The 17,920-nt window shown below is 34.9% G+C and overlaps 2 protein-coding genes across 2 annotated transcripts; one reads left to right on the forward strand and one right to left on the reverse strand.

Annotated features, from left to right (window-relative positions):
* The first annotated feature begins 225 nt into the window (after nt 1-225).
* LOC138899344 (uncharacterized) lies at nt 226-759 on the forward strand. The gene is made up of 2 exons (XM_070185510.1): nt 226-341; nt 525-759. Exons 1-2 carry the CDS (start codon nt 226-228, stop codon nt 757-759), a joined length of 351 nt encoding a protein of 116 aa, XP_070041611.1.
* A 12,525-nt stretch (nt 760-13,284) lies between these two features.
* LOC104087396 (ethylene-responsive transcription factor ERF098-like) lies at nt 13,285-13,725 on the reverse strand. The gene has a single exon (XM_033653727.2). The coding sequence runs from the start codon at nt 13,723-13,725 to the stop codon at nt 13,285-13,287; it is 441 nt and encodes a 146-aa protein (XP_033509618.1).
* Nucleotides 13,726-17,920: the final 4,195 nt, after the last annotated feature.

The following is a 17,920-nucleotide window of genomic DNA, read 5'->3' on the forward strand; positions in this document are numbered from 1 at the left end:
TCTAGAACCAACCCTCAAGGACCCAGATCCTTATTGTTACACCCCTCACTTATAGCCTCCTGTTGAAATCGAGAAACCATCTAAGAATGTGGAGCAAGATGAGATATTCAGGAAGGTGAAGAGCTTAGAGAAATCTTTGAGGAACATGCAAGGTATAGGAAGCCAAGTAAGTGTGGCTTACAAGGACTTGTGCTTGTTGACGTCCAACTGCCCACCGAGTTCAAAATGCCGAGAGGTTATGACGGACTTGGAGATCCCGTGGCCCATTTGAGAGGTTATTGTAGTAAGATGAGAGGCATTGGTGGGAAGGATGAGTTGTTGATGAACCAATTTCAGCCAGAGTTTGAGTGGGGCAACCTTGGAATGGTACACCCGCCAAGATACTAACAGGTGGTATACATGGGACGATGTGGCTTAGGCCTTTGTCGACATTTTTAGTACAATATAGACATTGTCCCGGATCGCCTATCCCTGACCAATATAGAAAATAAACCTAATGAAAGCTTTTGGGAATACTGGTTCAGATTGAGAGAACAAGTTGCCCAAGTCAATCCGCCGATGAAAGAAGACGAGATGATTGAGTACTTTCTTCAAGCTCAAGAGTCTACTTACTTTGAGCATTTGATCTCAGTCGTGGGTAAGCCTTTTAATGATGTGGTAAAAATGGCAGGAATGGTAGAAGATGGGTTGAAGTCAAGCAAGATCATGAGCTATTCTACCTTAAAAGCCACAACACAAGCAATTCAGAACGACACATGAAGCTTGCTGGGTCAGAAGAAAAAAGATGATGTTGCCATGGTTGTCTCAGGATTACGACATCGCTCAAAGGGTTCGCCTCACCAATATACTCAGCCTTGACCCCAACCCCAACCTCAAACCTATCCCCGAGCTCCATATGATCCTAGCCAGTATTATCCTCTGTATAATGTCCAGTCATTTGTTCAACTACTGGGTCACTCCTTATGGCGAGCACCAGCATCGCAAAATACTTGTTCGCCTTCACAATATTTCCGAGCACCCAATAACCCTAGAAAATAGGGGCATGGAGGGGAACAAAGACAAAGAGATATTTTCATGCCAATCGGGGAATCCTACACAAGCTTGTTTGAAAAGTTAAAACATTCTGGCCTGATTGAGCCGCTCCTAGGCTATGCCCCGGACCCGTATGCAAAAGGTTTTGATCCTACTGTACGGTTCATGTACCATTCTAATGTCCAAGGGCATAGCATTGAAGATTATCGTGCTTTGAAAAGGGAAATAGAAAGAATGATTCAAGAAGGGATAATTGTTATCCAAGACAGTGACACCCAGAATATGGCGCAGAATCCTTTACATGCATATGATGATGCACACTTTGTGGGGATGATGCACGGTGACACGGAGTATGAGAATCCTCTCGGGAACTTGCTGACTAAAGTTAATAATTTTGAAATTGGAGAAGGCCCTGGTGATTCTAATGAGCAAATTTGTGGCTAAGTGTTAAGCTTAGCAATGGAAAGGTCATTCTCTTCTCACTAGGAAGGAATCTTGGTAGTTTGTTTTGATGTTTTTTCTATTATGTAGGTTATTTCAGGGTTGTGATCCATATTTTATTTGTTTTATTGAGTCAAACCCTTCTATCCCTCTATTTGCGTGAGTCTTGTCTGTATGTTCTGTTGTTATTTTCATTATCCGGGTTATTTTAGGGTTGTAACTCGGATTTTAGGTTGTTTGGCTTGTTGTTAAACCCTTTCATCCTTTACTCAGTGAAATACAGTTTGTCCTTTTATGTCATTCTGTGCTTAGTTCTTTTCCCGCTAGTTCTAGTGACATGACATACATGTAGAGTCTTTAGCAAGATCTTGAAAGCCAGTCTAATCATAGAATAATGAAACATAATTTTGAATATGATAAAAAGATACATTTGAGGAAACAATTACAGATTCACGCATTCTAAGATAACCTTAAGCTTGAATTGAGTGAAATTGAGACAGTTAGTCTGGGAAATCAAGAGGTGGATAAGAGCATACAACAAAGAAATGTCTCTCAAGCAGTTTAAGACAGATCAGTCAGTGATGAAATGCATCCTTCCACATCAAGATAAGGTTGAGTCAAGTCTGCTTTGAACTGGCAAAGGTCATTCATTGGGACGAAGGTATTGCCCATTGGCATTTTTTGTTTGTGTTGATGCCATCAATAGATACTATATATGATTTCTTTGCTCATCTTCAATTGCATGTTTGTACTTGGTATTTTTAAAGTTTGGAATGATGAAGGCATTTTATTATGCTACGCCAAACACTTTTATCCTTTGCTACCCCTTTTGTGCCTTATTAATTTTCTTTCATACCCTTTTTTGGAATCAGAAGTAGAGTTAGAAAATAGAAAAGAAAAAGAAAAGAAGAAAAAAAAAAGAAGAAGAGAAAAATAGAAAAAAAAATAAAAAATAAAAATAAAATAAGCAACAAAAACAAAACAACTCTTAGTTTGTAACTACGTTCAACCTGATTCCTTTTAAGGATACGTAGACAGCCTTACTCCGAGGTTCGGTCCCATCAAAATAAAAATTCAAAATTTCCCAGACTCAAATAAACTGGGGCAGAGGTTTTAGTTTTGTAAATAGATCTGATTTCAAAAGTTGTAAGTTAAAACCCCTTTCATTTTAGTTATTTTGAGCCTTTATATCATCCTTTATTTTTAACCCTATCCAAAGCCTGCATTACGGTCCAAAGAAAGACCTTGCGACCAATCTTTGAGGATACCAAATCAAGTGTGTGGTAAAAGTATGATCTTCTTGTATCATGGGTAATACCGTGTTCTCAGCACAAAGAGAGAAAACAATAAAATGAGAGAGTCTTATCGGTGAAAACCCTCATGGGCACTATAAGGCGACAATGAGTTGAGAAAAAGAAAAAAATGAGAGATGCTTGATGGTGAAAACCCTTCAGGGCACTACAAGTCGGCTGAGGGTCGTGAATCATATAGGACAATTGGAGCACTAAAGCCCAATCTCACAGCTTAGAGGTATAAAAAGAGTTGAAGATTAGACTCGTTTGACATATCAGGCTGTATAACAAGAGTTGAAGATTAGACTCGCTTGACAGATCATGCCGCTTAATCCAAAATGCATGTCATGATCAGTGGAGCTGGCTTTCAAATCAGATTAGTTTCTACTTTGTTCTTTTTCCTGGGTAAAATTTTTTCTTCTTAGATACCATCTCTTTTCGTTATTCTCCTTACTTTGTTCCTCTTGTTTTGTTTAAGTCCCTCTTGAGTCTATTTTTGTCGAAACAACTGAGAAATAACTTCAAAATCTGCTACCGGCTTTTTAATCACACAAAGCAGAGTCTGGCAAGCACATCAAAATGGTATAAGACATGGGAGAATTGTGTGTGCACTGAGTTGGCGATAATAGATGTTCTTTGGGATTGATGTAAAATGTAAGGATTTGGTGAATGTTAGAATATGAGTGCAATGCATCGGGTATAAGGTATTAGACTTGAACGAATCAGGACTATTTCTTGTGATAAGGGTTGTCCCGAGAAATGGTTGGCTGATAACAAGCGTTGTCTTCCAAGTTGAAGTCCAAGTTGATCATGACAAGTGCAAGAGAAATCTCCCTCGAAGTCAAAGCCACAAACTAACCACCATGTTTAAAACTCACAGGTTTTCTTTGTCTAAAACAGGGATGAAGGCTATGTTCATATCAAATCTTGGAAGATTGAATGTTTCAGTTGTAATTCCCCAGTTCTGCTAACACAAAGGCTATTGAGAAGATCATACCTCCTAGGCATGTTCCCTAGTTGAAAGCACCATACCTCCTAGGCATATCCCTAGTTGAGAGGAATCTTTGACTTTTCTTAAGTTTTGGAGTCCTTCTTGGAGAATAAGGTTAGTTTTAATTTTCTTAAGTTTTTAATCTTTAGCGTTCCTTAAGTTCAGGGGTCCCGCCTGTAGAATAGGGTCATTTTTAGTAATTTTTAGTTTTCTTAAAGTTTAGGGGTCCCGCCTGAAGAATAGGGTCTACTTTCAATTTCGTTAGGTTGGTAATCGTTAGTTTTTCCTCGAGTCAAGGGGTCCCGCCTGGAGAATAGGGTTAGTTTTTATTTTAGTCAAGCTTAGTTTATAGTTTTCCTCAAGCCCAATCCCACATCCAGGAGACACACTTTCTAGTTTGAGTCATTCAAGTTTTATCACTAGGAGACGCACTTCCTAGTTTGGGTCTTTCAAATTATACTTTTTAGGAGATACACTTCATAGTTTTGGTCGCTTAAGTTCATCCCTAGGAGATGCACTTCCTAGTTTGAGTCATTCAAGTTTTATCCCTAGGAGATGCACTTCCTAGTCTGAGTCTTTCAGGTCATACATTTTAGGAAACCCACTTCCTAATCTTAGGTTACAAGTTTCATCCCTAGGAGACGCACTTCCTAGTTTGAGTCATTAAAGTTTTATCACTAGGAGACGTACTTCCTAGTCTGGGTCTTTCAGATTATACTTTTCACAAGACACACTTCTTAGTTTTGGTCGTTTAAGTTCATCCCTAGGAGACGCACTTCCTAGTTTGAATCATTCAAGTTTTATCCCTAAGAGACGCTCTTCCTAGTCTAAGTCTTTTAGTTCATACTTTTTAGGAAACACACTTCCTAATCTTAGGTTACAAGTTTCATCCCTAGGAGATGCACTTCCTAGTTTGAGTCATTCAAGCTTTATCCCTAGGAGACACTCTTCCTAGTCTAAGTCTTTCAGTTCATACTTTTTAGGAAACACACTTCCTAATCTTAGGTTACAAGTTTCATCCCTAGGAGATGCACTTCCTAGTTTGAGTCATTCAAGTTTTATCACTAGGAGACACATTTCCTAGTCTGGGTATTTCAGATTATACTTTTTAGGAGACGCACTTCCTAGTTTTGGTCGTTTAAGTTCATCCCTAGGAGACGCATTTCCTTGTTTGAGTCATTCAAGTTTTATTCCTAGGAGACACATTTCCTAGTCTGAGCCTTTCAGGTCATACTTTTTAGGAAACACACTTCTTAATCTTAGGTTACAAGTTTCATCCCTAGGAGACACACATCCTAGTTTGAGTCATTCAAGTTTTATTACTAGGAGACGTACTTCCTAGTCTGGGTCTTTCAGATTATACTTTTTAGGAGACGCACTTCCTAGTTTTGGTCGTTTAAGTTCATCCCTAGGAGACGCACTTCCTAGTTTGAGTCATTCAAGTTTTATCCCTAGGAGACGCACTTCCTAGTTTGAGCCTTTGAGGTCATATTTTAGGAAACACACTTCTTAATCTTAGGTTACAAGTTTCATCCCTAGGAGACACACTTCCTAGTTTGAGTCATTCAAGTTTTATCACTAGGATACGTACTTCCTAGTCTGGGTCTCTCAGATTATACTTTTCAAGAGACGCACTTCCTAGTTTTGGTCGTTTAAGTTCATCCTTAGGAGATGCACTACCTAGTTTGAGTCATTCAAGTTTTATCCCTAGGAGACACAATTCCTAGTCTGAGTCTTTCAGGTCATACTTTTAAGGAAACACACTTCCTAATCTTAGGTTACAAGTTTCATCCCTAGGAGTCAGACTTCCTAGTTTGAGTCATTCAAGTTTTATCACTAGCAGACGCACTTCCTAGTCTGGGTCTTTTAGATTATACTTTTCAGGAGACGCACTTCCTAGTTTTGGTCGTTTAAGTTCATCCCTAGGAGACACACTTCCTAGTTTGAGTCATTCAAGTTTTATCCCTAGGAGACGCACTTCCTAGTTTGAGTCATTCAAGTTTTACCTCTAGGAGACGCACTTCCTAGTCTGGGTCTTTCAGGTTATACTTTTAGGAGACACACTTCCCAAATTGAGATTTCACCCCTAGGAGACGCACTTCCTAGTTTGGGTCGTTCGAGTTCATCCCTAGGAGATGCACTTCCTCATTTGGGTCATTCAGGATTTTTTTAGCAGACGCATTTGTTAGTCAAAATTTTCTTGGTTTTACTCGTAGGAGACGGACATCCTAGTCGAGTCTTTAATTTTACTCTCATCATTGAATCCTTCATCAATAACATAGGTGATTTATAGTTCTGCTAACAACTCATAAATCTTCCTAGTGCAAACTGGGGCAGAAAAGTTTCTTTTGTTTTGTTTGTTTTACTGTAGTAGCAGGCGCCCACCTGGAGAACGAGAGAATTCATTTCAGAGTTACTTTAAATTTCAAGTCAGTAGCAGGCGCCCACCTGGAGAACGAGGGAAGTCATTTCGGAATTCACTTCAAATTTCAACTCAGTAGCAGGAGCCCGCCTAAAGAATAAAGTCAATTCAAGTTAGAAGTAGCAGAAGCTCGCCTCAAGAATGCGAGTCGACAGGGTTCGAGATGACCAAAAGAAGTCTCAATCCAAAATAAATAAAAGAAAAGAAAAAGAAGTGAATCCAAAATACAGAAGCGGAGACAAGATGTGGATTGCTCAAGACATTACTGAAGTCACCAGTTCTGCGTGTCCCGTATTAATCCGAAAAGCTGAAGAAGAATGAACTAGCACCTGCAGCTAGCAAGCATCAAGGTTCAGATCAGAGTCGCATGAAGAACCAACCAATACTCAAGATCAAGCTTTAAAAGACTTATAGATAGGAACCTTGTAACTCATAGTTGATAGGCTTTTTTAGTTTCTTTTGACTTTGGTGTAATAAGAAGCTCATCAAGCAGTAACAACAGTGAAATCACAGCTTCTCGGTAGTCCTAGCTACCAAACTTTCCAAAACTACACTGACCTGATTCCTTTATAGCCAAGGATATGTAGGCAACCTTCGAAGCAAGGTTCAGTCAAACCATTTTCAAAACTCTTCTGAATGGAGTGTCAAATGGGGAAAAATTGCTCGTAATTGCTCACTTTATCTTTGCTCGAAAACTTTTCGTGTTTCCGAGCAAAGAGGGGCAGCTGTGAGCACCTAATGTTTGTCCCACATAGGAAATTACTCCTAAATAATAATCCAAAAATAATTTTTATTGTTTTTATAAATTTTAGGAGTTTTTCTTTATTTGTTTTGTATTTGTTCGCATTGTTTATACATGTTAGGAATATCGTAAATCATAAAAAATTATTAAAAAAGTTTAAATCTTAATTTCATAGCATTTTAGATTTTAAATTGTATTTTTAGGACCTAGATACACATTAAGTGCATAATTAATACATGAAATAAATAAAAAAAATACATATCAATCACTCTTGCTTTGTTTTTGCATTTTTAGATTCAATTAGTTAAATAGGTCATTTTTTGCCAAATCAATTTGAAATTGGGTGTTTTAATTAATGGTTTAATTTTGAAATACAAAGAAAGAAAGGGTGATGTTTCTTCTTCATTACAACTCGGCCATGCATTTGTATCGGCCTAATTCTCGCCCCAAAAATCATCCGCCAGCCCAAGCCCATTCACCAAAAACCCCCATTATTCCATACACAAAAAGTGCAGCCTTGCCATCTATGCCTTCAGAGAACGGACAAGCCCCCATTCCCCTATAGAAAAAACCTAGCGCCCCATATTTCCGCCCTTCCTCTCAAAAACAACGGAGATCTCCCAGTAGAAGAACCCTAGCCGTCACCTTACAAACCCTAGCCCTCTCTGACTTCGACCAATTGGAAAACGATGTTAAAGTAGCAGAACAACTCCGTTTTTCTGAAGACCTTAAACCCTTTGTTGGTAATTTGCCTTTCAGTGTTGACAGTGCTGCTCTTGCTGGTCTTTTCGAACGTGCTGGAAATGTCGAAATGGTTGAGTTGGCTTTCAAGGTTAAATTGAGTTTTAAAGGGGTTGTTTGTTGCTACTGCGTTACAACTTTGTAGAGGCTATTTGCTAGTCTCCTGCATTGTTTGATGTTCAAGTCGTAGCTGAGTTTCTGCATTCTTCTTGGTCAGACTTTATTTGGTTATTAAATGCTTGTTTTTCTACTCATTAAGTATGTAAACATTCCCCTATTTTCACTTGTTTGAACTTATGAACGAAATTTGGTTTGCACGTATTAAGTTTATGTTGTTTACTTAGATTCTGATTGTAATGATTTCTTATGAACTGGATATATTTAGGATGAGCTGATATAATGCTAAAAATATAATGTGAAATTTAAGTAGTGAAAAAAATATATTAATTGTAAAGAGTAATCCAATGGTTTAAAATTAACTATTTAAATCCTAATATTCTTCTACTGGTTTGGATTGTTATGTGAAAGTTCGGGTCCGCAAGGATAACTCGGTGGCTACTCTCGCGCAAATTAAATGGGCCCTGCGGCATACTGCCCGACAATTTTAAGGCCATAATAGACTAGTCCCTTATTTTCGACTTCGATTTTAATTTTTTGAAATCCATAACTAGTATACTTAAGTGCTTATGACTGTTTCATCTTGTGGTAATTCAAATATGTGGATTCTAACAAAATTTCCCAACAGTGATTCAGTGAATTGATCAACATCGTAAAATGCTTTATACGCGTTCTAATATCTTATCGTGATTGTATACACGTTCGCGTGACATAATTATTGATTTCCAAAATAAATCAAAGTACGCGTTCGTGCGACTTTGGTCAAACATTCTTAATAATTAATAAAGCATGATAAATTGTGTACACGTACGCGTGACATGATTCTTGACGCACCAAACGAGACGAGTACACGTATGCGTGACTCTTTTTCAAGATAATTCCATAATTCCATAATCCAATAATCAGGTAGTTAGAAGCGCCAAAAGGTAAAATACACATAGGTCTAAAACACGTATTTAAACAATTAACTAAGCCATGTATGATTAAAAGCGATCGTGCTAAAATTACGGAACCTGGGAATGCCTAACACCTTCTCCCGGGTCAATAGAATTCCTTATCCGGTCTTCTAGTTTTGCAGAGTTTAAACAAAGTCAAATTTTCTCAATTTGAGATTTGAAATAAACCGGTGACTTGGGACACCATAAACTATCCCAAGTGGCGACTCTGAAATTGAATAAAGTAATCTCATTTCGATTAGTGTCACTTAAATTAGAAAAACTCCCTATCCCCTCGGGAAAAATGAGGTGTGATACATGTGGACGTGCACCATAGAAATTGTGATTTGAATAAATCTTGTGAAGTTGTAAAATTAAAGAATCATGTTATTATCTGAACATTTTCCACGTGTTAGGAAAATTGAGTTGAGGCTCTTATTAAAGATCATATTTATGCTACGTGACGATTTTTTGGGACCCATGGGGTCGTATTGCTGTTGAATTAATTATTTTAAGAATGTACATTTCATACTCAGTCATATTCGTCCATTGTGAGGATATTTATGGGATCGAGCTGCGCGTCGCAGCATGCCATATTGGCTTTATATATATATTATTATTATTATGGGATCGGGTTGCACGCCGCAACAGACCTTAAAGGCTTTATTGTTCTGGATCGGGGCTGCTCGCCTGCAGCATGCCTTATAGGCTTTATTACTATACGGATCGGGACTACCTGCCTGCAGTAGGCCATATCGGCTATATATCACGCTTGGGCTGAAGGATCCCCTCCGAAGTTTGTACACACCCCTAGTGAGCGTAGATGATTATATATTCGGGATGGACTTACTAGGGCATGGACTTGCCTTATTTATTTGTATTGTGATGAATTTTTCCCTAGACATGGATCTTGTCCGTATCATTTATATTTGGGGAATAAATTATCCCAGGGCTGGATTGACCTTATACGGTACTGAGTGACTGACTGTCAATCGATGTGTATATATATACGGCATGGAATATCCCTGGGATGGATTGGCCATAAATAGTACCGAGTGACCGAATGGATTTGTGACCAGTATTACATGAGGTCTTTCCACTGAGATGACATATTCTTTATATCATGCAGTATTGATCTATTTCACTTGTACTGGGTTTAACTGTTGAACTTGAAAGCATGCCTACATTTCTGTACCATTATTTATGCTGGACTGTACCTGCGGAGCTCGTCACTACTTTCAGTCCAGAGGTTAGTCTTGTTACTTATTGAGTTTGTTGTACTCATACTACACTCTGCACCTCGTGTGCAGATCCAGGTACTTTCGGATACGGCGGTTGCCAAATTTGAGGATTTATCTGTTGAAAACTATCAAGGTAGCTGCTTGCGTCCGCAGACCTTGACTCTCTTTCCTTTTAGTTATTGTACTGTTCTATATTTTCAGATAGTGTTCGTATTAGTCAGACTTGGTTATTATTAAGATGCTCATGTACTTAGTGACACCGGATTTTGGGAGTGTATTTTACATTAGTATGTGGGATTTTTCTATTAAATTTATATATTATGTTTTCAAACTTAAAAGAAATTGTGGCTTATTGAGGTTGTCGGCTTGCCTAGTATTGAGATAGGCGCCATCACGACATATGAATTTGGGTCGTGACACCATATTAGCCATGGCTTCTTGAATATGATCACTTTTGGGAGAATTACTAGTCTTCTAAACTTGAGGAACCCCAATTTAAGACTTTATAAACGTAAAAGTTAAATTTGTTATCCATTTTCTAAGTGGATAATATGGTTCTTAACTCTATTTGATCCGTTTTTAAAAAGTTCTTTATCCAACACATTTTTAATGGATAACATGGGTGAATAACTATTTTCTTTTAACCATTTGGCCACCACTGGACATGACTTAACGGGATCCTTCTTATATAAAAGTTCAGACGAGGACAGGCAAACTTGTTTAACCCTTCCAATTACGGTGTTATTGATGCCAAGGTTTTTAGAATTAGAATCAATGGTCCGAGCCAACTTTTAACCTTAACTTGGAGGAATATATATATATATATATATATATATATATATATATATATATATATATATATATATATATATCCCAACTCCTAAATGAACTTTACACTGAACTATAGGTTTAATACTAGAACGATATATATATCGCAACTCCTAAATGGACTTTACACTGAACGATAGGTTTAATACTAGAACGATATATATTCAGAAATAGCTTGACCATTATTTTCCACCTTCTAAACAAGTAGAAATTCAAAGAAATATATGATGAGAGTACGTGTCTCTTCTGAAGTGAAAATATACAAAGAAGAAGGAGGATCAAGCAAAAGATGGATAACTTTCTGCATACCGGAGGTTCAGCCTCTCTTAAAGAACTGATACCTTTTCGTCAGAAAATTACATGTATAGCTAGAAATATTTTTTTATTTATATATACTAAATACATCCCTTAACTTGTTCATATATTTATTATTTTATATTTTGATATACTTTAGTAAAAATTCTGATTCCGCTAATGCTAGCAAGCTATTAAGTATATGTCACATTATATTATCAGATTTTAGTCAACTTTATTCTTTGTGCAGGAAAATGAGCTGAATAGACCGTTGGTTCACTGTTAAAAATTCGGCAAAAACCGATCACGGTCGACCGATCAACTTTGGTCGGTTTTTCATTTAAAATAAATTAAAATTAATATTTAGAAAAATCGACCGAAATCGGTCGGTTAATTCGGCCGGTCATTTTAAAAAACCGACCGAATTCGATCGGTAATTTTATTTTTTAATAAAATCGACCAACTTTGGTCGGTTATTTTCGTGCGAAAATACAATTAAAGAGTATAAATGAAATAAAAGACAGTCTTAAAATAAAATGCAACAATGGTCTAGTGGTAGAATAGTATTCTGCCATAGTTTACACCCCGGTTTGATTCCCAGATGGTGCATTTTTTAATTACATAATTAAAATACGACCAACTTTAGTCGGTTTTCGGCATTTTTTTTTTGAATTTATTTGACCGACCAAAGTTTGTCGGTAATTTCCGATCAACTTTGGTTGGTATGCTCTTCCGACCTTCAAAATACCGTCCACATGCAAATAGTCGCGTTTTGGACGGTTATTAGCCATTACCGACCCATTGTGATCAGTTTTTTTTGGACGATTTTGCTTGGATATTTAGTAGTGGCTTTTAAGTTGAGGTGTGGATGGACAATGAAATAGAAAAAAGTGGAAGAAAATCAAAAGTTTGAAAAGATTCCATTTTGCTAAGGAATAGATTATTGCAATTATATATAGAATCACTTCTTCTAGTTTTTAAGGAGTCAAAAAGAATGCACGCCTCGCTCGGTTGATCTGATCTATATTATTTCTTGTGGGTGCATATTATCTTTGACCGGCTTTAGTAAATTTGCAAGGCAATTATAAAAATATTTAGACAAATATTAAGTGAACACCCATAACTATAACTTCTTTTTCCTTTTCTTTTAGAATTTTTATCGACGAGCACCCATGACTATAAATTCTAGATCCTCCACTGGTCTCAGTTGTGCTCGAACAGTGCTTAAAAAGAATTTGAATTTTTCTGCCGAAAAGACACCTTTTCTTTGAGAAGTAATTGTTATGTATGATCGGCAGATCATATTCATTATTTATGTTAGTTTCTTTTCCGTTTGATTATTTGGTGAGCACCCTCCATTTCCAACCAAGAGGTTGTGAGTTTGATTCACCCCAAGAGCAAGGTGGGGAGATCTTGGAGGGAAGGAGCCGAGGGTCTATTGAAAACATCTCTTCCACATGGTAGGGGTAAGGTCTGCGTACGCACTACCCTTCCCAGACCCTACAAGTGAGATTATACTGTGTTGTTATTGTTGTACTAGTAGTAGTATTTCCCTTTATCCGATCATCTCCTTTTTATCTTTTCACCTTTCTTTTTTATTTAATTAGTTCAATACTGCATCTTCTTTAATAGTAAGTCAACACAAAAGTATAAATATTCAACTATAACATTTGACCATTTTCTCATTCTAGAAAGATACTAGAACAGTTCAACTTTTACGATCTCTTTCCAAAATGGAATGCAGTATTCGGAACCAATATCTGATATCATTATTAGGGTCCGATTAATCGTGTTTTATTCTTTTCTATAACATAAAGAAGATGGGAACTGAATAAAAAATAAGGTATAAACAGCAGGAAAGTCCTGTTAAATCTCACGAACAAACACCAAAATCAAAACTGCACCAGAAATAGACCACAAATAGCAGAAATTACCAAAAGTGCTCATCCTTCAGATGTGAGTTCGCGTTAAATCTTTTCTTTTTTACAGTTTTCGGTAAATTTAACAACCAGAATTTGTTAAATATTTGAAAAATCTAAAAGTGCTCACTTTTAGCAAACATAAAGGTAAAACTGAAATATATATAAACGACAATTTTAAACTTATCAAATATAACCACTATTTTTTTTTTTTTATCATTTTCTCGAAAATTGGAAAAGCAACAAGTTAAAATGTTACAAAACTTAACCTTTACTTTCTTCTCATCTTTTACTCTTCCGATCCAAGAAGCTCCTCTAATACACTATCATCAAGATATTCAAACTCAATAATTTCTTTATCTTGATTTCCAATTGATGAACTTCCCTTCTCTAAACCTCTTCTAATTGGATTAATTATGTTAAATGAAGTTGTACGATAGTGATAAGGAGGATTAGAAAGCTTAGAATAATACTCATTAGGGAAATTCAAGGTAGCAAGATGTCCTCTTAGGTTAAATGCCGCCTTATCATACGCCCTCGCCGCGTCCTCCGCCTTGTCAAACGTCCCGAGCCACTGTCGGGCGCCTTGCCTCGTCGGATCACGTATCTCCGCCGCAAATTTCCCCCACGGCCGCCTTCGGACGCCTCGGTATTTGATTTCTTCCTTCCCTTTGTTGCCACTTTCCTTCTCTTGCATGGCCTTCTTTCCCTTAGGACTACTACCCTCCATATTAATTACCTAGTTCTAAAAATAATACGAGAAAGGTGAAAGTCTGGGTGGATGGATTTAATGAAAAAAAAAAAACTTAAGTTTGAGGTTTCAAATTTGGAGGAATAAAACAAAGGTCTTTTATTTGGCTGGTGAATTGACATTGTTTGGACATATCGATATCTATTTATATTGAGCAAATAAGATAGTGACTTGTAAGATTGTAGAATGAATGTTACGTTTTCATTTGTCTTTAAATCGAATCGATTATTCTATCAAATCGAGTATGCGCAATATTGAAAGAGATAGTTCAAGCTGCTTTTTACTGCTAAAACTTTATATCTATATAGTGTTTTTGTTTGAAACTTTTTCTTGGAGATAGATTTTGTTGTTCAAACTAAGTAATAGTGAAGTTGCGTGAATATTGTGAGGTGGTAATGAAATATTCCAAATTCAAAAAGATATATGCAGTTTGTGTTTAAGGCCCAAAAAGTTTTTTAAAAAAAAAAATTAAAAAAAAAACTCATAGGAGATTACCTGGCAAGAAATTGGATAAGATTCTCAAAATCTCCTTGGATCTTACTTTAGGAAGATTTGTCCTGCTTAGTTAGAAGACTGATATAAATTAAAGTATAGTTTATACTTTTAGATAAAATTTAACTATGATAAATTTAAATATACATATAATGATTCTTAGGGATGCAAAATTGACACTGTAAAAATAAGATGAAGACATAACTCAAATGAAAGATAAACTAAAACATACATTTGTAGGTTATTTAGAGCCTTAAAATGAAGAAATTACTGTAATCATTGTAAATAATAAGAAGTTGGATTTTTTAGGAAGTAAGTACTAACGAAGATTAGCAAATATTGGTGGGACCATCTATATAATTAAAGTTGTTTCAAATATTTAAGAAATAGGGAAAACTTCGTTAAAAGCAATTTCACCTCGAGAAGGTAATAGATTTGAGGATTATTAAGAGCCAATTTGGATTAGCTGACCGTAAATAGTTGATAAGTTTGAAGTGTTGAAAATTATTTTTAAATGCTGAAACTAATTTTTTAAATAAACATTTAAGCGTTTGGATAGATGTGGTGAAACTGATAATAATTAGTTGATATGTTTGGTAGAAAAGTATTGATAAGTTGTTCTTTTATTAAAATGACTAAAATTTCCTTAACAAATTTACAAAAGATTATATTTAAAAAGTTCCTTTGTAAAGAAAAGGATGAACAACGAATATGGAAGAAAAAGAAAGTTAGAAAATTTATTTAGGAAAAAATATTTTGTGAATTAAAAAATATTATTAAGGATAAACTAGTAAAACCTATGGTCAAGCTAAAAATGCTTATAAGCTGAAAAATCATAAGTTGTGGGTGACCAACTTATGACTTATGGTTGATTTTAGATTATAAGCACTTTAAGTATTTGTCAAACGCGTAGATAAGTCAAAAGGTGCATTTAAGCCAATTTGACTAGCTTATAAGCTTAGCCAAACACTCTCTAATTTGGTCACGGGGATTTACCTTGAGGCAAGCATGTTATAGAACTATCATTTCGTCGATTTTTTTTATTATATATATATAAAACAAGCAAATGAAAATATAAAAATAGATTGAGAAAATGACACAGCTTGAAACAAGATTGCTTGTTGATTTGCTGGTAAAGTTCTTTATTTATATAGAGATCAAGGAATCAAAAACCCTAAGATTTTTTATTTTATTTTAATAAAAATAGAATTAATAAAATAACAAATATGCCCGATCATTTACAAGAATAATAACAACATAGACAATAAAGTAGGTATAGTATAAACATAGTGTGCGGATAACATTTCTTATATGAAATGTATTATACAACAATGTAATATTATTGAAACAATAGAACTACTATAGACATGTTTTATTGAATAAATTAGCTAGCACATCTTGTAACAATTTGTTTTTTTTTTTAATAATCTCTTAAAACAAATACGGCCTGGTTGATTTCGAAATATCATTAATTCTCACATACTTTCCCATGAAAAAAACCTTTTTTTTCTTCTTTTAGTATCAAAGAAGGACAAAGAAAGTGGCATGAGGAAGGATCACATGTTATTTGAATTTGATAAATAATGCAAAAATTAGGGGCCACTAATTTTATATAAGAGATTCTTTGACATTTTTTTGCAAACATTTTGTCCACATGTTAATTGTAAATGAAAAATAATGTAAAAATTAGGGGCCACTAATTTTATATAAGTTACTTCTTAGGCGTTTCTTTAGAATGGAATTGTCAAGTCAAGTAAGAAAAGGAAATTGAATTTGGTTAGTTGTATTAGCAGAATATATAAAGATGCGACAAGATGTTGTTGAACTTTTTTTTTTTTTGTTGGATTTTAAATATTTTTTCTCTATTAGAAATTCTTATGCCAATAATAAATTTAGAGAACTTCTCGTATTTTTTAATTTTTAATTTTATCTGGTAATATGTGGCCTGAATAGAATTTAAATGGTGGGATAATAATATTATCAATAAAAATTCATATAACCCATCCCAATTTATTTAGAAGTAAGGCGTACTTGTTACATTTTGAATATTTTTGTGGAATAATATTATCTAAAACTCCAAGTGTGAGTATGATGATAGTGACGACAATGAGTCAAAGGATCTTGCTTACTATTGGCACGTGATTTTCTCTTTTTATTTTTCTTCCACAAACACGGAGAATAAGAAAATATAGGAATATAATATTTTGGATATAAAGTTATTAAATAGCAAAAAGGATTACAGAGAAAACAGTTATTGTTTATAATTAGAGAATATAACAGCAGTTTCACTAGCAATTTTGTCACTGATTTAAATTTTATTTCGCCCGATGATATCTACATTTTTTAGGATATTTAAAGATGGTTTAAATGTGTGATACTATTGAATTTGGTGAAAATTACAATTTACTTTTCAATTAGTCATATGTTAGAAGAAAAAACATTTCAAGAAGTTGAAAAGTTGATTATTTTGATTATATAGCTTCTTCTTTTTTTGGTAACTAAAATTTTATTAATCACCAACGTATCCTTACAGAATCAAAGCTTGGCCAAAGGAAGCAGTTACATATATTCCTAATACCTCGAGGGCGACATTACTTTGATTATATAGGTTATTGGTATACGATTTGACTTGATCTTTGTGGGTCCTTATTATGGCCTTAAATTAATATATAATAAATAAATAATCATTGGGTTTACAGTAAAAAAATTATAGATATTTAATGAATATTTTTAAATTTATATAGGGTCAGAGCAAAAGTTACTGGATTCACGTGAATCTATATATATAATTCATTATCCGCCCCTGTGAGTTAACCCGATGCTTTATGATTTTGGTAAAAAATTACTTGTATTTAGTATTTACAAAAATTCAACTTAATTAATTCTTAACCTTAAAAATTAAAGTGAGAATATATCACACTTAATCATCATAAAGTATATAATAAAACACTTACATTCTTTAATTTGGTGCAAGTATTGAGAGCGAATGTAAATAAACAAATCTCTGATATTTGCTTTCAAAGGATTGAGGGGATCAAGTTCGTTGTCTTAAGAATCTTAGAAGCAATAGTAAACCGTGAGTTTTCATTCATTAATTTTGTGCATGAAATACAACATCAACCACTGATCTTACTTGTTGTGGATGTTTGAGAGAGCACTTTCACGAGATTATTGTGTTTGTATTATTGTAGATTGTTTATGATACACTCTTGGGGTGCGGTCCTTTTCTGGAACCTACGTAAATGCTGAATACTTTGTGCACGAATTATCCATATATATTAGTCGGTATACATAGATTATCTATCGATTATAGAATAGATAGTTGCGTGATCAACTATTTAGGTTAATTCTTCTCTTTCTCATTGTAGCTGATCTCTTGTACTTCAACGAGCTAATGTCCCCACACAGTGTAAATGGTTAAATAAATATTCAATTATATTTCTGCCTACTCAAAAATATGTTTGCACTTTTTAATTTCTTTTAGTACAAGAAGTCAACCCAATATAGGAAGAAGGAGTTTTAAAGAAATAAGCAGTGAAGAATAATGGGTAATTCCTTTATATGTTATTTTATTGGCTGCTTTTGAGAGCCTTTAAATAGATATGGCTCAGACTGCTTGAAAGAAAATTTAAAAGAAGTGGTTTACATATGAGAATGAACACAACCTTTTGGCTTTTAGAAA

This window comes from Nicotiana tomentosiformis, chromosome 9, assembly GCF_000390325.3.
Source record: "Nicotiana tomentosiformis chromosome 9, ASM39032v3, whole genome shotgun sequence".
Lineage (NCBI taxonomy): Eukaryota > Viridiplantae > Streptophyta > Magnoliopsida > Solanales > Solanaceae > Nicotiana > Nicotiana tomentosiformis.

Coding starts and splice junctions, on each gene's coding strand:
- LOC138899344 (XM_070185510.1), top strand. CDS start 226: ATGCCGAGAGGTTATGACGGACTTGGAGATCCCGTGGCCCATTTGAGA. Junction 342..524: donor ATGAACCAATTTCAGCCAGA/GTTTGAGTGGGG, acceptor ATACTGGTTCAG/ATTGAGAGAACAAGTTGCCC.
- LOC104087396 (XM_033653727.2), bottom strand. CDS start 13,725: ATGGAGGGTAGTAGTCCTAAGGGAAAGAAGGCCATGCAAGAGAAGGAA.